Raw genomic sequence first — 21,722 nt, 5'->3', positions numbered from 1 at the left:
ATAGAATTGACTGATATTTTTGGTAAGATGTAGTGGCAGCAATGATTAACAATACGCGGACTAAATGAAACACGTGGGTTATTGTCGAAGAATCTTTATCGTAATATAGGTTATTAAACTTCTGTTTATATATTTATAAGTTAATTAATAAATTAATGTACGTAAAGTATTATATTTGTTTAAATCATATATCATTATCATATTGAAAATGGTGAAAGGAAAGAAGAAGAATTTGTCTGATTTTATACAATCAAAACATGTTCAACAAAAAAAGAAAAATTTAAATCCTTTTGAAATACATATAAATAAAGACAAACAGAATGTTTTAGGACGAAAGAGTAAAGCTGACAGAGGTTTACCTGGTATATCACGTGCCAAAGCTATTAGCAAACGTAAGGGTACACTCTTCCAAGAGTATAAATTGAAAAATAAAGACAATGTATTCTTAGACAAACGCATAGGTGAAAAAAATTATCGCCTGACACCGGAGGAAAAAGCTATGGCAAGATTTACAGCTGAACGTATGAAAGCGCATAAAAAGAAAAATATTTTTAGTTTAAATGACGAAGAAGTATTAACTCATAGAGGTCAAACCCTTGAAGAGGTAGAAAAATTTGATGATCCTAAAAGCGATGATGAATTTAGCGATGATGAAAATAAGGATGGGAAATTGGATAAAAAATTTGTCGGCGAAGCTCACTTTGGAGGTGGCATATTAACTAAATCAGACTCAACTATGTCTAGAAAAGATCTCATAGAACAACTTATTGCTGATTCCAAAAAACGTAAAGCAGAAAAGCAAAAGATACGAGAGCAAACTTTGGACTTGACAGAAAAACTTGATACCGAATGGAAAGATCTCCTTCCGCTAATGTCAACGAGTAAAACATCTAACCAAGATCCTCCTGAAAAAGTAAGAGTCGATGATTATGACATGGCTGTACGTGAGTTAAAATTTGAAGCTAGAGGTAATCCTACTGATAGATTAAAATCTGAGGAAGAAATTATTAAAGAAGAAAAGGAGAAACTAGAAGCACTCGAAGCTGATCGTTTAGCAAGAATGAAAGGATTTATAACTGATTCAAATACACAATCAAGGCATAAATCAGCTGATGATCTTGATGATGGATTTATGGTAGAAAAAATATCCGAAGAAGCTCAAAGTAACAATGATGACAATACACTTATCGATGATGTTAGTCAAAGCTCTAATGATAGTAATGATTCTGAATTAGATGAAGACACAAATGAAGTAGAAAGTGAAATACAAGGAACGAAGGAGTCTCTTGTGAATGATAAAATTATAAAAAATAAGACTGTAGAAAATAAAATTGATCTGAAATCAAAAATTCAAAATGATGAACACGAAGAAAGTGATGAATGTGAAACACAAAATTCGAATAACACAGATGATGAAGACTCTTCAGAAGATGACTTATCAGATTTAAAACAAGATGATTCCTCCAGTGAAAATGAGGAGGAGATAATTGTTAAAAAAACTGTTAAATTTGGAAATACAATTACTGAAAAATCAGCTAATTCTAAAAATGATAAATTAAAGTCTATCTTAAAATCAAATAAGGAAACAGTTAACGATAAAATTGTCAGTGAAGATAGAAAGCAAGAAATTAGAAATGATCTTTTAAAAAGGAAAGAAGTAATGGAAAAAGCTAGAAAGGAATTGCCTTATACTTATAAAGCACCAGAAAATTTCACAGAATTACAAAAGTTACTACAAAATCAAAATCCCGATTATCAATCGGTTATTGTGGATCGTATAATAAAATGTAATCATTGGTCCCTAGATAATCAGAACAAAGAGAAATTATCTAAATTATTTATTTTTCTAATAGAACATATTCTTGTTAGTAGTATAGAAGATAGTAATGTTGAAAACATTGTTAACTCTTTTCAAATTTTGGACAGGTAAAATATATATATATATATACACACAATAAATATTTTATTCCATTAAGAATATTAATTAAACATAAAAATAATTTATTATTTTATATATTTCAGATTGTGTCCTTATCTGTATGATTTAGCACATGCAAATCCTGAAAATACTAAAAATTGTATAGTTGAAATAATAAAAAAGAAATATGAAGAATTTAAAAATAATAAAAAACAGTATCCCAATATAGATACAGTAAGTATACCAAATATTTAATTAGGAGAGAAATTTCATTATATATTTCATTATTTATACAATATTTCATTATTTAAACAAAAAAATAATTTCTTTTTCAGCTTATTATTTTCAAATTGGTATCGCTATTATTTTCAACATCTGATTTTAGACACGTAATTGTTACTCCTTGCTTTATATTTATGTCACAAATATTAATGACATGTCGTATTAAAAATGGAAGAGATATATCGAGGGGTCTCTTTATATGTACTCTTATATTGGAGGTACATAATAATCATTAAATCTATTATTTGTTTTATATAACTAATTATGTAATATTTGTATTATATTGTATTGTATTGTTACTGTATAATGAAAAATTAATTTTTTTTAGTACACAGTATTAAGTAAACGATTTGCTCCATCTGTGATCAATTTTCTACGTGGGATAATATTTATGGCTACGCCTAAAAATTTGATTCAAGGAATTAAGGTGATTCCTCCTTTTAAACAAACTGGTTATTTAAGTAATTTATTAATAATTGATCAGGAAGAAACAGATGTAGAAATGGATTTAAATATAAAAATTATGAAAGCGAGTGATTTAGTAAATGAAGATATAGATAATGATTTCAAAATAAGAGCTTTATTTATTGCAGTAAATTTAATTACTGAATTTAAAAATCAACTTCAAGAATTAGATTCTGCATATTCTATATTCGAACCAATAATGAAGTTATTAAAAGAAAATACATGCAATGGATATCCTTCAAGTTTAAAGAAGAATATCAAACAACTATGTGAAGAAATAGTTAATTTAAAGAGTAAAAAACTTGAATATATCATTCGTGAGAAGAAAAGGCCAAAACCATTAAGGCAATATGAACCTCGTATTGAAAAAGTGTACGTGTACTATTTTGTCTATTTAATTTTTAATTAAATAATAATTAGATGCCATATTTATTACTTATTTTTTTTTTTGCATTGTTTACAGATACGATGGTAAAAAGCATAAGCCTATGTCTAAAGCAAAAGCAGAAAGGGAAAAATTACTCCATAAATATAAAAGAGAAACGAAGGGTGCAATACGTGAAATAAGAAGGGACAGAGCATTCTTATCCAAATTACAAATTAAACAACAGATCAAGAGCGATATTGAACGTAAACGTAAAGTTAATGAAATATTTGGCGATGCTGCGAAACAACAAAGTGAACTAAAAAAGTTCAAGAAAAAATAGATTTAGAAAATTGTACAAAAAATCATAAATACACGTATGTGATTTTAATCTATTTAATTATGTTGATATATTTTGTATTGTACAATTGAAGATATTTATAAAGCTTAAACCTTTAAGAATATGTCCTTAAGAGGATTTTTTAAAATTAAAATTATTTTCGGAGATATAACTATTTTAATGATGTGGCATCTAAATCGGCTCGGTCGGACCGAATCGAATAATAGACGATAGGAATCCTCCGTCTACCTGCGATCGTGTTCCCTCGTAAAACCTTTCGTACCCTTAATATATATTTTAAAATTCAATAACCGGAAGTCACCCTAATATACTTTTAAGTAATCTTTCATATTTAGTGTTCAGTTGAAGCCAGTTTCTACCACTTTAATTCTAACCTTCGAGCAACTTGGATGCACGTGCAATTCAAATTTAAAATATTTTTAGTGTTAATATGAATTTTTTAAAGCAAAATGGACAAAAAAAGCAAACGTGGAAGTACTTTGCGTGCGGATCGATCTAAAAAAAAAAGAAGATTCCACGGCAATATAAATATACTGTAATAATAATTGTAAATATAACATTTTATTTTGGAACGTGATTGCATTCTTATCATCTAACCTTTGTACACAATTGCAGTGTACTAATAATCTAAAAAGAATTTGTGTTTCACTGATTTAATTTTTATCATATCTTAGAAAGTGTAACAATCCTTTTTTACAATGACGGAACTAACAGAAGTATCTAGCAATAAAATATTTGGAGGATGGCAAAAAGTTTATTCGCACGAAAGGTATTATAAATGGAAAGATAAAAATGTAAGGTTAAGTGACAGACTATCTGCAAAGATAATTTATTTTGTTTTTTCTTAATATTTCGTAGTTCCGTCCTAGGCTGTAAAATGAATTTTGCCATCTTTCTTCCACCACAAGCAGAAGAAGTCTCTGTCCCAGTTATCTATTATTTATCAGGATTAACATGTACGGAGGCAAATTTTATACAAAAAGCTGGCGCTCAAAAATATGCTTCGGAGTGTGGTGTAGCTTTAGTGGTACCTGATACTAGTCCTCGCGGATTAAATATTCCTGGTGATTCTGATAGTTATGACTTTGGAGTTGGAGCAGGATTTTATGTAGATGCGACAAAAGATCCATGGAAAAAAAATTATAGGATGTATAGTTACGTTACTAAAGAATTGCCATCGTTGATTAATGACAAATTTCCTATTCTTTCGGATAAACAGTCTATAATGGGTCACAGGTATGAAACTAATAGAAACATTATTCTTATTCCTACATGATGTTATAAATGTTTTTAAAATGAATCATTTTTATAGCATGGGAGGTCATGGAGCACTGATCTGTGCGTTTAAAAATCCAGGTATGTACAAATCGGTCTCTGCGTTTGCCCCTATTAGTAATCCAATTCAGTGCCCATGGGGTAAAAAGGCATTCTCTGGCTATTTTGGAGAAACAGAAAACAATGTCTCGTGGAATGACTGGGATGCTACAGAATTAGCTAAAAAATACAATGGCCCTCCTTTGGATATTTTAATAGATCAGGTTTACCTAAGTCAAATCTAACAAATCTAATAACGTATAAGTGAAGGAATCAAACATTTAAAATATATATTATATATTTCAGGGAAAAGAAGATAACTTCTTAAAACAGGGTCAATTATTGCCTGAAAACTTATTGAATGTTGCAAAAGATGTTGGATTATCTTTGGTTTTAAGATTTCAGGAAGCTTACGATCATAGTTATTACTTTATAGCTACATTTGTCGAAGACCATATTAAACACCACATGAAATATTTAAAAAATTAAAAATATTTTTGTTGTTAAAATTTATATCACGCGAACTTCACTAATAATTAAATTTTAATAATCTAATATTAAAAATAAAATAAATAGCAATAATATCGATGTACGATTTTTTTTTTTTTTTTCATTTAAACAAAGCTACAGATAAGTTACATCTATTACTTCTTACCTCGTTGTTTCCATTTTTTAATAGTTTTCTCATGATACACATAAAAATTGTTAATAATAAAAATATATTAAACGTGTTGATACTTATAAATTTTGTGTTCTCCCTAAAATGGTATCTCTTAAATTATATTCAATTTCTTTATCTGATCTCGATATAGTATCTTACGTTTTTTATATGATAATCACATTATCACCTTGTAAAAGTCAGTATTTATTGCGATTTGCGTGGATTTCGTAATTCATGCCAAAACATTAATACTGGCTCCCGTTTTCGCCAAATGTTAGCATTGCCCCAAGCTTGCCAAAATCTACACAATAGAAAGAAAAAAACATAAATTAAATAATTATTAAACATTTCCATCAAGTGCATAATGAATATGAAGTAAAATAACACTTGCATTCCGAACAGTGCACCTCCTAAATGTGCAGCATGATCAAAATATTTCCATCCTAACATGCAGCCTGTAAAGTCTAAAGTCATTGTTACTTTAATTGCCTAAAATCAAAAGAATATATTTTATAATAAAATATAAAAAAAGAAATAAGAGTTAGAGAGAAAATTTTATAAGAATCATTATTTTATGAATACAATAAATATTAATTTACCATGCTTGCAGTAAAGGTGAACATAGGAAGAAAAAATATAGCTAGACGAGTATCTGGATACTCTGTACAGACAAATCCAAGAATACCCATGATTGCACCTGACTAATAATATAAGTGAAATTAATTATATAATATTATATATATATATATATATGGGAAAATATATAACTCACAGCTCCAAGAGATAAACCAGGTAAACCAAATGCAACTTTATAAAAATGACTAGCAAAATTGGAGATTACACCACTGCTCAAATAAAGTGCCAAAAATTGTTCTTTGCCTAAAGCAGCAACAATTCCTGTACTGAAACTATGCAATACATACATGTTTGCAGCCAAGTGTAACAAAGAATAATGAGAAAATGCTGATAGTATCATGGGCCAACATGTTACATCTTGAATGAATGAAAAAAAAACAATGAATTATTTTACTCGATATATAAATCATTATGAAATAATATATACCTTGCTTAGTTACTCACTAGAAGCAGGATTAGCACAGAAATATCGTAACATTGTACTTTGAAATGCAGGTACTCTCCATGCGAGAAATACAAGAACATTTAAAAAACATATAGGCGCAAACATTCTTTGTCCATCTGTCAAACTTTTCCACCATATTTCCATTTCTTTGCGCCATCCTGTTTTCTAAATAAATATATAAAAGCTTTGTAAATACAAGCAATAATAATAATAATAATAACTTACATGTAATAAGAAATACATACAATATTATAATATTGTCTAAAATAATTCGTTATTTTATACGTTTGCTTTCTAATTCTTTCATATTCCAAAATTGCTGTAGCAATTAGTGTTGTTCCTGTGAACTGATAAACAGAATATAATGTACTATTATAAAGAATAAAGATTTAATATTTTTGGTTATTAGATGAAAATAAATTGCACTATTGCAAATACCGTAATAGTAAAAACAAATGGCTTCAACAACTTGGAAAAATGAACAGGTCCATTTTCACCTTCGAGACTGGTAAAAGGGCTCTCAGGTTGTTTAGAAGAATCTTTTAATCGTTTAAAACCTCTTGCATTTTTGTACGCATTTGGTACGTGTAATCTACTGGTATGAGACGGTAACATGAATACACTGTATTAAAAATTAAAAAATTAATTAACAATACACGTAATATAAGAAATAATATATAACCTAAGAAAAAAAGAAAATCATTGTACCATCTGTTCGTTGCATCAGCCAGGCGCATAAATGTCCTGGTCGTCATGTTTTAAATGATTTAGCATTCCGTTATTACAGATTATATTTTATATTATAATCCCATCAAGAAATATATAATAATAAGACACACGAGTGACCTATACAAAAAGATTTAGAATAGAACGAACTTTTAATTTCGTGTTGTTTGTAACACTTGACATAACATTAAATGAAATTGAACTTTGCAACATACTGAGACGCGCGAGATATCGTAATGCATATTTCGCGCGCTAAGTCGACCAATAGGAAAGTCTTATTTTTGAATTTAATTAATGATTTACAACGATGATCGATTAGTCGATTTACAAACTTCGCGATATTTCATCTCTAGGTTAGTCTTCTGTGATTCATGAATTTTAGCAGACGATTTTGTAAACGTTTCCCGGAATATGCGTTCGTGTCGTTTATGAAAATGATAAACAAAATGCCTCGGTATCGCTTGATTTTCAAAATATCATCGAAAGCGGCCGATATATCATTCTAGAATTATTCGAATTATTTTCTAGCTTACCGTGACGTCGGTAAAAACTTCTATATGAGAATTTACTCTGAATACAATGGCGTCTGTCGTTACAATTTTGACGTAAGGTTTTGACTACTTGCCATCTGAAAGTTACGGTGTCAATTATGCGCAAATATTTATTAAATCTCGTATTAATATTCTCGCGGTGACCGATCCTACGGTCCTTTTCGTTCTGTTATGATTGTTAGTATTGTATTGTATAATTATAAACACATGATGACGGAAAAGGAACTATTAAGCTTGGTGCAATATTACAAATAAGTGTCAAGCTTTTAATACGCTTTTTTGAGGTTTTTATTGGCGATGTTGATAATCAATTATACAATTTGATTATTATCTTGTACCATGATGGGAATATTGTATGAGAAACGGCCACTGAAGAAGCCAAGATTGGGACCACCTGATGTTTATCCTCAAGAACCTAAACAAAAGGAAGATGAGCTTACGTCTGTTAATGTCAAGCATGGATTTGCTACAATGCCACAGTTATCCGATGAATTCGGTACTGCGAGACATTGTAATGTTACTGCTGCCAAAGTAGGAGCATATTTCAATGCTATACTTAGTAAAAAAGAAGAACTTGCAACTATGCCTGATACTGGAAGAAAAAGGCAACAAATTAATCCTAAAGATAACTTTTGGCCAGTAACTGCTAGAACAAAAAATGGTATAGAAGCATGGTTCAAAGACTTGTCAGGGTGTAAACCTTTAGTGACTCTTGCAAAAAAAGCACCTAATTTTAATAAAAAAGAAGAAATATTTATGATGTTATGCGAATATCAAGTACCTATGTTAAGAGCTGCATGGTTTATCAAATTGAGTTCAGCGTATACTGTTGCAGTTTCAGAAGCTAAGATTAAAAAACGACAATTACCTGATCCTACTACAGGTAAATATATTTAAAATTAAAACAACTAAAATTTTATTTTATTTTAAATTGTGTATTGTTTTTTTCTTTCTTTTAGAATGGACAGGAACTTTGATAAAATTTCTAAAAGATCAGCTGTCAAAATTGCAAGAATATTATCATATAGGTATCCAAGTAACTAATACCACAAATAGTAATGCAAATAGTACTAGTACAAGTACAAATAATTCATGCAATGGCAGTACTACACCAAGTGCTAATGGAAGTAACAATAACACTGTTAACAATAATACAACTGGTAGTACTAATGGATCTATAAATACTCAACCAGCTACACCAAATTCAAATGTTCAATCAATAGTTACTGCAGTTATGAATGATGAACATAAATTGGCAATGAAACAATGGCAATATTGTATTCAGTTAGCCAAGTACATGTTTGAAGAGGGTTTGTTGGATAGACAAGAGTTACTCCAATGGATATTAGAATTATTAGATAAAATTAGATCATCGCCATCAGAGGATGGCATCTTAAAACTTTTATTGCCATTAGCTTTACAATATTTAGAAGAATTTATACAGTCTGAATTATTAGCTAGGCGCTTAGCATATTTGTGTTGTCGCAAATTGGCATACATGTGTAACAATGTTGAAGTGAATAGCAATCCGCAAAGTCCATCCATTGTTAAAACTGAAGTTAATAATGGAAAAGATGCAGCTGTTACAAATCAAGGTCCACCAAATCCACTAACCGCAGCTTTTAATGAATATTTAGTTTGTCCACACCATAGGGATGTGTTATATAGTTTATCTACGATCATACAGGTAAGATAAATATTTCATTTACTGAATTCACCATTGAAATATTGTTTATAATAGATTTATTTTTTTTCCTTAGGTTATCACTCTGGAGTGTCCAACAGCATTAGTATGGAACAGCGTTGGGGAAGGGAAAGCTCCAACAGTTTTAAATGGTTCTCCATTAGATTATTTGCCGTGTCCTCCTGCCGCTTTACCAACTCCACCTACAAGTGCTACTGATCCTACAAGGAAACAATTGAAGATTGGACAAGAAAATATAAGAATTCGATCACAATCTGCTGAGGGACGATGGTCGTGCGATAAATGGCAACAAAGTAGTGCAGGAATGACAACTACAAAAGTATTAGCAGCATTAGATGCTTTAGATAGACATAGTTTTGACCGAATGGATGCAGCTAATTCGTTAGATACATTGTATGCCAAAATTTTTGCTCCTCCTCCAAAAGATAATAATAATGAACGTGATACAAAAACAGAATATAATCCACAACAGGATTCTGCAGTAGTTGAAATTCTTTGCGAGTGGGCAGTAAGTGCAGAAAGATGGGGAGAACACAGAGCAATGGCCGTTGCTAAATTGCTAGAAAAAAGACAGAGTGAAGCCACTGGAGAAACAAATGACAATGATGACAAAGATAGTGTTTGGAGTAATGGAAATCCACCTGTACTTCCAATTTTTCAGCCACTGTTAATGAAATTTTTAGATACAGATGCTCCTGTTTTAGATAACTCAACATCACAATCTAAAACACAATTTACAAATTTAGTTCATTTATTCTCAGAACTAATAAGACACGACGTTTTTTCACACGATGCCTATATGTGTACATTGATTTCAAGAGGAGATCTTATACAAGGTAGTTAAATTAATAAGTTTTTACTAGCGTTTGTCTGCATTTTTTTTTTTTTCTATACTAGTACGAAGAATAAATTTTATGTAAGTTTGTTAAGCGAAATATTTCGTTCAGGTCCAGCAGCAAGTAAGCCTGGAACACCTAGTAATAGAGAAATTGATGAGGAAAGTCTCTTCTCAGGAATAGAATTAAAACCAACTAAATTGGATGTACCAGATCATAATAGAGCTATGGATTATGATGATAGTAAAATAGATGATGACTTAGACAAGTTATTGCAACATATTAAAGAAGACCAACAAAATAGTATGGATGCACCAGATAGTCCAAAAGAAGATGCTTTGGCTGGACATACGGGTCATGAGGGTATTGACTCCAAAATTCAATCAAGTCATAGCCGTCATTTACTATATACAACACATTTTCCTTTACCACAGGTGATTAATTAATATTCAAAATATTGTTTTATTAATGTCAAAAGCTTCGTATAACCGTATGTATATTTTTTAGGACGAGACATGTAGTCAGCACGATTGCAATCAACGTCATGTATTGTTGTATGGAGTAGGTCGTGTACGAGACGAAGCTAGACATGTTGTTAAAAAAATGACAAAAGAAGTATGTAAATTATTTGGTAAAAAATTTAGCATTGACGTTGCAGAAGGTGGAAAAGTGAAAAAGCACTCGCGCAGTGAATTTAATTTCGAGGCTATAACAATGAAATTTCAAAACTTAAGTTATTTTGATCAGCATGTGGTAACGTGGCAATGCGCAACACAAGTTATTGAAATGCTTAATACATTTGCATTGGCTGGATCGTCTTATTTGCCGGTGCAAGAACACGTAGCCTTTCTATTTGATTTAATGGAATTGGCTTTAAATATTTATGGCCTGATAGATGTCTGTATTCAAATACTTAAAGAATTGCCAGAAGTTGAAGCTCAATTTACAGTGAGAAATAGTCAACTTGTTAGAAGTTACACTACCAGTTTAAGTCTATATGTTGTAGGAGTATTAAGAAGATACCATTGCTGCTTGTTATGTGAGTGACGTGATTATTTATCTATTAAACAATACCAATGTTGACAATGTTGATAAAATGATCTAATATTTAATTGATTTGGTTTTTAGTATCACCGGAACAAACAACAGTTGTATTTGATTTGTTATGTAAGGTTGTAAAACATGTCGCAAATCCAAGTGATTGTAGCTCAGCAGAACGTTGTGTATTGGCTCATCTCTATGATTTGTATTCCACGTGCTCATTGTTAAAAACTAAACCACATGGCGTGGAAGCGTTTAGTAATGCGTATCCAAAAATTCGTACTGCTCTTTATAGTGCATTGCAACCGACACCCTCAAGTCATGTATATAATTCACAATTCATGGTTGATGTATTTACTAGTCCTAGAAGAGGTGGAAAAATAGAACCGCAATGGGCCAGACAATTAAATGAAACGCCAGCAAATCGTTATAGTTTTGTATGCAATGCTATAGTTGCAGTTTGTAGTGAAACAGATAATGACAAATTAAATGATATTGCTATAACTTGTGCTGAGTTAACAGCTTGCTGTAATGCATTAAATGCAGAATGGTTGGGAGTCCTCATGGCACTTTGCTGTTCCTCTAACAGTTCTGCATTTTACATTGATGTATTAAATCAAGTTGATGTCCAAGATTTAAGTATACATAATTCTCTTGCAGTATTTACATCAATTTTAATTGGTAAGTTTATACAATAATAAATTAGTCGAATATATTGTATATCATTTTTTACAATATATTACATTAAATATTTCAAACATTTTGTATTAATTTATTTTCTTATTCTTATAGCTCGACACTGCTTCTCATTGGAAGACTTTGTTGTACATATAGCATTGCCATCGTTAGTTAAAGCCTGCAATGAAGGTCGTGGAGATGCAGATATGGAGGCTGAAGCCGGAGCTCGTTTAACATGCCACTTATTATTGCGACTTTTTAAAACAGTCGAATGTCCTCAGCCAGCCTTGTATTCTGTTGGCACAAGTCCTCATCCTTTACCAAATGGAAATTCACGAGGATACAGCATAAAATTAAGTTGCGATAGACATCTTTTGGCTGCGGCACATAACAATATAAGAGTAGGTCCAGTATTAGCGGTATTGAAAGCTATCCTTGTAGTAGCTGATGCAACTGCCGGAAAACAGCCACCTAAAAAACCAGATGTGTCTATGACTCATTCAAGCAAAGGAGGACCTGGTAGTGTTGGCGTTGGTATTGGTGTTAGTAGTGGTGGACCTGGAGAATTATCAATTAGTCATATTTTAGGAACCAGTGATATTTTAGGAGGTGGTGATGATCTTGGACTTGATCTTGCAATGTCTTCCTCTAGTAGTAGTGCTGGTATGACTTCCGAAAATGTAAAAGGTCTTTCGGACTTCGCTCAGCATGTTTTACGTCAAATTTGTAGTCAAGAATGGGTCTTGGAAAGGTGTTTACAAAATCCTGAAGAACTTTGTCATCCTGACATGTTATTAGATAGTATGTTAACTCCACGCCAAGCACAAAGATTATTACATATGATATGTTATCCTGAAACACCAACTGAAGCTTTTATCGATCAAAAAACGCATATTACAAGTATTTTGGAAAACTTAGAACAATGGAGTCTTAGGATGTCTTGGCTTGATCTACAATTAATGTATAAACAATTCCCACCTGGCTCTGTCGATCTTTCTCAATGGCTAGATACTGTTGCAAAAGCTGCTATAGATGTATTTCAATTAAATTCTTTATCGAGTAAAACTGATAGAAGATCAGGTTCTATATGGCTAGTGGCTCCTCTTGTTTCTAAACTGCCAAGTGCTGTACAAGGAAGAGTTCTTAAAGTTGCAGGCCAAGTATTAGAATCTGGTAATTGGTCAAAAACAGCTGGTCGTGAACGAGGTAGATCCAAATCGCCATCACTTTTTAATCATCAGCCATTCTTATCGTTGGTATTGACATGTCTGAAAGGACAAGACGACCAAAGAGAAGGTTTATTGACATCATTACATTCACAATTGTCTCAATTTCTTAATACAAGTAAAGAAGAGAAAAATATAGGTTCTGAAGATCCCAAAGCAAGAGAAGTATTACAAGATGCTCTTCAATTAAGATTTAGCTTAGTTGGTGGCGTTTTTGATACAATACAACGAAATACAACTGCTACAACTGATTGGGCTATTTTACTTGTTCAGTTAGTCAGCTATGGGGTAATCGATCTAAACAATAATTCAGAACTATTTACAACTGTTATAGATATGTTAGCAACATTAATACATTCCACTTTAGTCTCAGACTCACAGTCTGAAAAAGATGAAAATAAAAAGCATTATCAAAATTTAATGAAAAAATTAAAAAAGGAACTTGGTGATAGAAATTCTCCGAGTATTCGATTTGTTAGACAATTATTACCGCTGCCAAAATTGACGATGGAAGTTATTACTTGTGAACCAGTTGGTTGTTTGACGGATACTAAGGGAAATAAAATCGCTGGTTTTGATAGTATTGATAAAAAGCAGGTAAGATGAAGTCACTTACATATAATAAAATGAATATCTGCCTTATTTGTAAAATTATTTACTTTAATGACAAATACGTATGAGCAGGGCTTACAAGTATGTGATTCGCAAAGAGTTTCTGCATGGGAATTATTAGAAGGCCATAAGAATCCAGCACCTTTATCTTGGGCATGGTTCAGAGCAGTTAGACTTGAACGTAAACCGCTTACTTATCAAAATGCGCACAAATTATTAAGGTATCATACACACAGTCAGCTTAGACCACCTAACTATTATTTGGAACCGCCACCATTGCCGCCAGAAGATCTGGAACCAGACAAAAAAGAATCTGAACCAGGTAAAGCTGATACTCCAATGAGCATTGACTCTCCAGGAAGAGTTGGTGGCAGTGTGGGTAGTAGTGGAGTAGGTAATACTGCGACTAATGGAAAAGGTAAAGCTATGAAAGCTAGACGACACAGAAGAAACAAAGGTGCTGCAACGCCTACAGCTCCTGTGTCACAACAAATACAAGTTAGTGTAATCATTATAACAATTATTTTAGGCATTTATAATATATTTTGAAATTTATATTATAAATGATTTTGTAGCAACCACCATCTCAATTGCAACAAATGGCTTTCAACAATCAACAAGCAGCTGTTGCTCAGCAATCTGGAATGTTTACTGGGCAACCACCACAGCCTCAACAACAATGGTATGCAAATCAACAAAATCATACGCCAGCACAGCAATATGGATATGGACAACAATTGCCACCAACACCAGTCGGGGGACCTCGTTATGAAAGACCCGGAATGAACAATCAGTCCAAACAAGCATTATCTAATATGTTACGTTTACGATTACCAAATCAATTTATGGGTACTCAACAACAACCTAATCCCCCGCCAGTAGCTGGTCCAAGTGCTTTCCAAGGCATGCAAAGACAACAGTTTATTAGACAGCAATTAAGAGCGCAACACGGTGCGCCGGGTATCAATCCACAGCAAAATATGTTTGCACCGCAACAACAGCAACAACAACAGCAACAGCAAGGAATGTATGCTGGAATGCAGCAAGGTGAAATATTATCGATTAAAAAAATTATAAGTTACGAAAATATGGAAATGTCTTTAATTTTTAATGCATATGATTATTCACAGGAATGAATCAGAATTATGCAGGATATGGCGGACAACAGATGATACCACAACAGCAACAACAACAACAGCAGCAACAAAACCCTCAACAGACGCAACAGCAACAGCAATTATTACAACAGCAACAACAACAACAAGGAATAATGAATCAACAACCAAATATGATGTTCACAAATCAACAGCAAATGATGGGACCTCAACGAGGTCCAGAATATATGCCACAACAAAGAATGCAGCCTGCTGCAACGAGGCCACCTTACTTACAAGTAAGTACAGCTAAAGTTACCAATGGAATACAGCGAATATGCGATGATTTCTTACATTTAATTTTATCTTCATAGGCACCAAATGTTACAATGAATGCTATGGGACCAATGGGTGGAGGTCTTCAAAACCAACCTGCTCCACCATACAGACAAGCAACTGGTAAACCAGGTGCAGTGGGAGTAACTGGAGTTACAACAAATGTTAGTTTACAACAAAACCAACAATTCCAGCAGGTAGATTATATACGTATTTAAAGTTAATATATATGATTTTAGAGACATAAGTAATTTCCAATTTATATATAAAAATAAACTTTTCTTAAATATATCTTTTTGTATAGCAACAAGCTATAAATCAACAACGTATGAGACAACAAATGTTAGCTTTGCAACAACAGCAACAACAGGCACAGCAACAGCAACAAGCACAACAGCAACAGCAACAACAACAGCAAGGTGCTGCTGGTGGGCAACAACCAACTCCCCAATTAGTTACGCATTTACAACGGCACTTGAGTCAACCACCACAACACCCCTATCAACATCAACCACCAGGATATTAAAACTAAAAAGAACATGGTATGGTGTAACGCAGTGTTCTTTCAAAATGTATACGCACTCCATTTATTAATCTCGTACATTCTTGACTTAAACAAAATTGTAATTCATTCTTTAAACGTGTACCTCCACGACCTATGTGTTCAGAATATTAAGCATTAACCCTCTATAAATTCACGTATGTAACTTTAAAGTTACCTACCTTACCCAATTATATGTATTTTGTAAATCTTAATATTGTTATAAATGTATCACCATTTATATCTCGAAAATTAATACTTGCTAAGTTTAAGTTATACTTATATGCTAGAGGATAACATAATTATAATAATATAAGTTATATTATAAATTTAACATTAGATAATTTTTAGTTGAACAAACAAAATAAATTGGACTAATGTAGAGGGTTAATGTAAACGCATAATATCATAAATCCTGAAAATCTGGATCTTCTTTATTGACAATAGTATAATAATTCATTATTATATTATTTTATTATAAATACTGCTACTAGTTTATCTAATATTTTAATTTACCTAGTCTTATATCAATTTTGTATTGTATATATCGTATTTTAGACTGTCTCGTACATGTATTTATCATCGACATAAATTGCAAAAATATAGATAAAGCGACATTATATTGTAATAATACGAGAAATTCTTTACAAAGTCGCTTTTAATTTTCGCAATGTCCAAAAGAGTATAAAAACTAGATTATAAAAATGAATTATATTAGGTTGTTCAATAAGTCCGCGTGATTTATTCTAAGTAAATAATATGGCCAAAAAATCTCCGTATGAACTAATCGGCCAACCTAATATTTTACTTCTTTATTAAGAAATGATTAATTAATTGTGAACTTAATGCAAAGAAATTAAGGTAATTTTTTAAGATGTATCTAAAAATTTCATTAATTTTTTTATTTCAATTTATTTTTTTAACTTAATCTTATAACATAATCGTGTATGTATAATACCAATCTGATAGAATTTTCTTTTAAATTTCTCCAAGTTTCGAGTTAATTTCTATCAAGTTTCAAAACTCTGCATATTCAAAAATTAAAGTTTATAATATCTTATATTTGATAATTATATAAAGGAAGATTTCCTTTATTAAATTGTAATTCATAGCTTTGTATATTATGTGGGGAATTACCTTTCGAATCCTTACCTTTTGAATCATTTTCATGGTATGTAAACGTGCAAAAATTGTGGATTTTTTAACACCGAGCTTTTAAATAAGTTATTTTCGATTATTGCATTAAAGGGTGAGGGTTTTTACACTTTTCACAATTACCTTGAATGATGAATCCAAGGCCTTCACTTTTACATGATTTGAATGAAATTTTGCCATTACACTTTATATACTTTACTAAACTCGTGATGGTTGAAAAAAACAAGTATGAAATTAACTATTCTACAGTGTTTTTCAAAATCTTCTGATACAGCTCGAGCAACATAAATTTTTATTTTTTTTGTCGACGAACTGTTTGTTTCGATCTCATCTTTCTTATGTTTATGTGGAGGTACAATTTTTTTTAGATATGTCCAATCTCGAACTACTACTCTTACGATCGTCTCTGGTAACTTTATTAGGCATTTCAACTGTAATTAATATAAAATCACTGAGAGAACTAAAAGGAAAATACAGAACACGTGGGAGCTAGCAATTCTTGACGTTCAAATTTTACCGGGCGATTCGAACGTTCTTTGCCACTACTGATGTCACACGATAACCTAACATATATTAATTATTTTAAATATATAATCATTTATTAATTAATTAAATAATTAATTTCTTAGATATATATATATATAATGAAAATAAATGTTTTTAATAATTAAGCTTTTGACATTAATGAATAATATTTATTTTCAAATGAGTGACTTTGATTATACACACTTTATGATTGGTCGAATAGTTTGTAGTTATGAAAAGAATCGTTTCCCGTTTGTCGATCTATTCGATCAGTCTTCCGGTCGAAATTATACTCTTCTAAAGATGGGTACGTTTTTATGTTCTTTAATTTTATTGTTTTAAAATGTTATATCAATTGAATATCTACGTTTTAATAAAAAAAAATATTTAATAATAATCGCGATATGTTAATAATAATAATATTTTGAACATGTGTATCTTAAATATATATACAAATAATTAAGAGTGTGCATAACCTTAAATCAAGTTCTACCACATGTTTTATTCTACTTTTAAATGAAATTAATCGAAATTTTTTATTATGAAATTTACTTAATGCAATGGTAAACAAAAAATTAATTAAACACTCTAATCTCGATCATTTGTTCCTTTAGGTAAGCCACGTGGAGTTCGTACTGCTCGCAAGCATGTCATTCATAGACGTGACCAACGTTGGAACGATAAAGACTACAAAAAAGCTCATTTAGGAACAAGGTGGAAGGCTAATCCTTTTGGAGGTGCTTCTCATGCAAAGGGAATTGTTTTGGAAAAAGTGTATGTATTTTGTTTTAAAGTATAATAATTTATTGATTATAAGTAATATTTTAAAGTATTTATACTTTTTAGTGGGGTAGAAGCTAAGCAGCCCAACAGTGCTATTCGAAAATGCGTAAGAGTACAGCTCATCAAAAATGGCAAAAAAATTACTGCATTCGTACCTAGAGACGGTTGTCTTAATAATATTGAAGAAAACGACGAAGTTTTAGTTGCTGGATTTGGACGTAAGGGACATGCCGTTGGTGATATTCCCGGAGTACGTTTCAAAGTAGTAAAAGTTGCAAACGTTTCTTTGCTTGCTCTTTACAAAGAGAAAAAGGAACGTCCAAGATCGTAAATGTTGGATCACATCTTTTTTAAAAAAAAACTATGTAATTCTCAATATTAAATGGTATTAATTTAATTTGTACAAACCTAAAAGATTCACAAATTTTGTGATTACCTCTACCTTTAGTTTATTTATTATTTTTCTCTTGTTTATCTGTCAAAAAAACAATTTAAATTACATAGTCGTTTCAATTACAGCTAGTTTATATATGAGCTTTCAAGAGATGCATTTATTAATTAATCACCTGTGTTAATAATTCTTATTAGATCTTTTTTATTATAACATGGTTAATATTGCAAAACAATGAAAAGGGAAACTATTATTGACTTCTGTTTTGTAATTAGAAATAGAATCATTTTGAATGAATGTTTAATAGGAACATGTTTATTAATTTGAATATTATATTATACTATTGTAGTTCATTCAAAGTTAATTTATAAACAGTTTTTAGTATTAGTAAGTAAAAAATTAACCTGCAATACAATCTACCTACATTTATTCAAAATATGTATTTCTAAAAAATTAGTATATACTTATTAATGGTATTATTACTACCCATGTACTATTTTCCTATGACTGTATCCTAAAAAAATGAACATTTATTATATATGCTTTATGATTGGTCGAACACCTTATAATGTTCTACCAATCAAAACGAAAGAAAACTGCATGTTTCCGTTCAGTTAGACAGTTGATCTTTTCCGCTTGTTTAGTGCATTAGTCAAGATGGGTAAGAATTAAATTATTTTAAAACATCATATATTTGCAATTTGTGTGTTTTAATTAAAAGTATAGAATAACAATCATAATCTATTAATGACAATATAATTTAATTCACATGTATCATTAATATATATATGTGAATTAGAAAAAAGGTGTATAACCTCAAAAAAAGTTTTATCAAGTGTTTCATTAGTTATCTGAATGAAATTTGATGATATTGCGATAAATATCCTCAAACCAATTCTTAAGAATTAGTTAAAATTGAAAATATAAAATTTAATTTATGCACTAGTAAATAAAAAGTTAAGATTCTAACCTCGAACGTTTACAGGTAAACCTCGAGGTGTTCGTACTGCACGCAAGCATGTCATTCATAGACGTGACCAACGTTGGAACGATAAAGACTACAAAAAAGCTCATTTAGGAACAAGGTGGAAGGCTAATCCTTTTGGAGGTGCTTCTCATGCAAAGGGAATTGTCTTGGAAAAAGTGTATGTATTTTGTTTTAAAGTATAATAATTTATTGATTATAAGTAATATTTTTAAAGTATCTATATTTTTTAGTGGGGTAGAAGCTAAACAACCCAACAGTGCCATTCGAAAATGCGTAAGAGTACAGCTCATCAAAAATGGCAAAAAAATTACTGCATTCGTACCTAGAGACGGTTGTCTTAATAATATTGAAGAAAACGACGAAGTTTTAGTTGCTGGATTTGGACGTAAGGGACATGCCGTTGGTGATATTCCCGGAGTACGTTTCAAAGTAGTAAAAGTTGCAAACGTTTCCTTACTTGCTCTTTACAAAGAGAAAAAGGAACGTCCAAGATCGTAAATCCTAAATTATGTATCATTTTAAAACTATATAAAACATTTAAAACATTTTCAATATTAAATAATATTAATTTAATTCGCATAGATACAAACACAGCAAATGAACCAATTTTTTAAATATATTAATCGCTTTTTATTATTTTTTGTTCTGAATTATGAGGAAATAATATTGCATACAAATATTAGCACACATATTTAATATCATCTGTTGATATCATAATGTCCTCTATAATAGAATTAAACGATTGTTTATTAAGACTGATTTTTTCTGACGTCTTTGGTAATGCAAGTTTAGGTATCTCATTTTTAAAATGTAGTATCTATAGGAGAAACAATTATTAGTATAATTTATTTACAAAGATCATTAAAATCCAAAAGAATAATTATATTACCTGTTTAAATATTTCAAAATCAGATTGCATAATTTTGAAATATTCGTCCATACAATTCACTGCAGGATTTTCATCTTTCTCAGCCGATACAAAACAAGAAGAAATGGAATTATAGGTATCAGTCAATTTTTCCATTCGTAAAATAAAATTCTTTTGTTCTTCGGTATTATTCGCTTCTTCATCATTTTCCTGTTATGAATATAACTACATATAGATCCAATAGTTAAAATGAACAAATCTTAATACGTACATTAAATTCGGATAACTCTTTTCCTATAGAAGTTTTATCAAACTCGTTAGGTTCATCTAATATTCTTAACTCTTCAAAATATGTAACAGCTTCCGAATAACTCATTTTTGGAGATGCATTGTTCAGATTATCGGTATCTTCAGCAAAGTGCATCTGCGGATTTAAAAAAATTTAATTAGATGTTGATTATAAAATTGGTAAATTGATATATAAGAATTTGTTTATTAACTTTTAATAAATTAGCGACTGTTTGTTCTTCCTTGTTGGTAGAAACATCATTTGAATTTGCATGAATCTTTTTAATAAATTTTAATAATCTTGTTAAAGTAGAAAGTTGTTTCTCTAATGTACAATTGCCCTTAAAAGTAAAAGAAGATATTTTAAATTAATATAGTATTCTATATTATTATTATTATATTCAAATTCAAATTCATCTATTATTTATGAAAATTATCATTTACCAGTAATATATCTTTGTCAACACTAATTCCAAGTTGAGAATAGTACTTAGCGAGTTTATCTAAAAAGAAATAAGTACATGTATTAATTTGAAACCATTTTCATGTTAAAGTAGTAGAAATTAAAAAAAAAATATGTTCGATTTGACATGAAAGATGGGATTAAAGTTATCAAAAATAGTGGAGATTATTTTGAAAAATAACACATGTGTATGAATACTATAAAACTACTAAATTTGTTAAAAATGCACTATATTAATTGTTACATCTAATATAGTGTACCTTGTAAAACAGGACCTTGAAGTTTTCCTAATTCGATTGATAAAGTAGGTAATTTTTCTGTTAGTAACCACGATAGTAAATGAATTCTACTTTCACCAGATAATATAGTAGAACCTATGTTATCTGGCTTCGCTTTAGTAATTTCAGGATAACGTAATTTGAACAAAACATCATACAATTCTAACATAATCGTATCCATCGTAGCTATC

At 30.6% G+C, this 21,722-nt stretch overlaps 7 protein-coding genes across 8 annotated transcripts; 5 read left to right on the top strand and 2 right to left on the bottom strand.

Annotated features, from left to right (window-relative positions):
• Window positions 1–39: 39 nt before the first annotated feature.
• LOC122522994 (nucleolar protein 14 homolog) lies at window positions 40–3,493 on the top strand. The gene is made up of 5 exons (XM_043644485.1): window positions 40–1,926; window positions 2,023–2,152; window positions 2,254–2,418; window positions 2,529–3,037; window positions 3,129–3,493. Exons 1-5 carry the CDS (start codon window positions 209–211, stop codon window positions 3,370–3,372), a joined length of 2,766 nt encoding a protein of 921 aa, XP_043500420.1. The 5' UTR covers window positions 40–208; the 3' UTR covers window positions 3,373–3,493.
• LOC122523029 (S-formylglutathione hydrolase) lies at window positions 3,469–5,196 on the top strand. Its single transcript, XM_043644550.1, has 5 exons — window positions 3,469–3,937; window positions 4,065–4,159; window positions 4,249–4,626; window positions 4,703–4,928; window positions 5,011–5,196. Exons 2-5 carry the CDS (start codon window positions 4,089–4,091, stop codon window positions 5,191–5,193), a joined length of 858 nt encoding a protein of 285 aa, XP_043500485.1. The 5' UTR covers window positions 3,469–3,937; window positions 4,065–4,088; the 3' UTR covers window positions 5,194–5,196.
• Window positions 5,197–5,288: 92 nt separating this feature from the next.
• Window positions 5,289–7,373, bottom strand: LOC122523021 (presenilins-associated rhomboid-like protein, mitochondrial). 2 transcript variants are annotated; one of them, XM_043644540.1, is made up of 9 exons: window positions 7,155–7,373; window positions 6,885–7,068; window positions 6,692–6,793; window positions 6,446–6,611; window positions 6,138–6,358; window positions 5,965–6,066; window positions 5,757–5,854; window positions 5,553–5,666; window positions 5,289–5,462 (listed from the first exon to the last, which is right to left on the bottom strand). In XM_043644540.1, the coding sequence occupies exons 1-8, from the start codon at window positions 7,199–7,201 to the stop codon at window positions 5,570–5,572; spliced, it is 1,017 nt and encodes a 338-aa protein (XP_043500475.1). In that variant the 5' UTR covers window positions 7,202–7,373; the 3' UTR covers window positions 5,289–5,462; window positions 5,553–5,569. The 2 variants fall into 2 exon arrangements, with proteins under 2 accessions (XP_043500475.1, XP_043500474.1); XM_043644539.1 differs by having other exon boundaries at window positions 5,289–5,666; window positions 7,155–7,372.
• A 145-nt stretch (window positions 7,374–7,518) lies between these two features.
• LOC122522988 (mediator of RNA polymerase II transcription subunit 12) lies at window positions 7,519–16,420 on the top strand. Its single transcript, XM_043644467.1, has 12 exons — window positions 7,519–8,606; window positions 8,683–9,410; window positions 9,484–10,264; window positions 10,376–10,698; window positions 10,772–11,303; window positions 11,393–11,986; window positions 12,098–13,806; window positions 13,894–14,319; window positions 14,397–14,868; window positions 14,952–15,214; window positions 15,290–15,448; window positions 15,556–16,420. Exons 1-12 carry the CDS (start codon window positions 8,063–8,065, stop codon window positions 15,775–15,777), a joined length of 6,753 nt encoding a protein of 2,250 aa, XP_043500402.1. The 5' UTR covers window positions 7,519–8,062; the 3' UTR covers window positions 15,778–16,420.
• A 1,256-nt stretch (window positions 16,421–17,676) lies between these two features.
• Window positions 17,677–18,652, top strand: LOC122523039 (40S ribosomal protein S23-like). The gene is made up of 3 exons (XM_043644566.1): window positions 17,677–17,779; window positions 18,087–18,246; window positions 18,319–18,652. Exons 1-3 carry the CDS (start codon window positions 17,680–17,682, stop codon window positions 18,584–18,586), a joined length of 528 nt encoding a protein of 175 aa, XP_043500501.1. The 5' UTR covers window positions 17,677–17,679; the 3' UTR covers window positions 18,587–18,652.
• A 555-nt stretch (window positions 18,653–19,207) lies between these two features.
• Window positions 19,208–20,193, top strand: LOC122523040 (40S ribosomal protein S23). The gene is made up of 3 exons (XM_043644567.1): window positions 19,208–19,307; window positions 19,632–19,791; window positions 19,865–20,193. The coding sequence occupies exons 1-3, from the start codon at window positions 19,304–19,306 to the stop codon at window positions 20,130–20,132; spliced, it is 432 nt and encodes a 143-aa protein (XP_043500502.1). The 5' UTR covers window positions 19,208–19,303; the 3' UTR covers window positions 20,133–20,193.
• Window positions 20,180–21,712, bottom strand: LOC122523203. The gene is made up of 6 exons (XM_043644858.1): window positions 21,514–21,712; window positions 21,235–21,293; window positions 21,003–21,131; window positions 20,774–20,926; window positions 20,524–20,712; window positions 20,180–20,451 (listed from the first exon to the last, which is right to left on the bottom strand). The coding sequence occupies exons 1-6, from the start codon at window positions 21,710–21,712 to the stop codon at window positions 20,314–20,316; spliced, it is 867 nt and encodes a 288-aa protein (XP_043500793.1). The 3' UTR covers window positions 20,180–20,313.
• Window positions 21,713–21,722: the final 10 nt, after the last annotated feature.

Source organism: Polistes fuscatus, unplaced genomic scaffold, assembly GCF_010416935.1.
Source record: "Polistes fuscatus isolate 324 unplaced genomic scaffold, CU_Pfus_HIC Scaffold6, whole genome shotgun sequence".
Lineage (NCBI taxonomy): Eukaryota > Metazoa > Arthropoda > Insecta > Hymenoptera > Vespidae > Polistes > Polistes fuscatus.
Note: the sequence above shows the minus strand (reverse complement) of the source record. Positions and strands in the feature narration are given on the sequence as shown.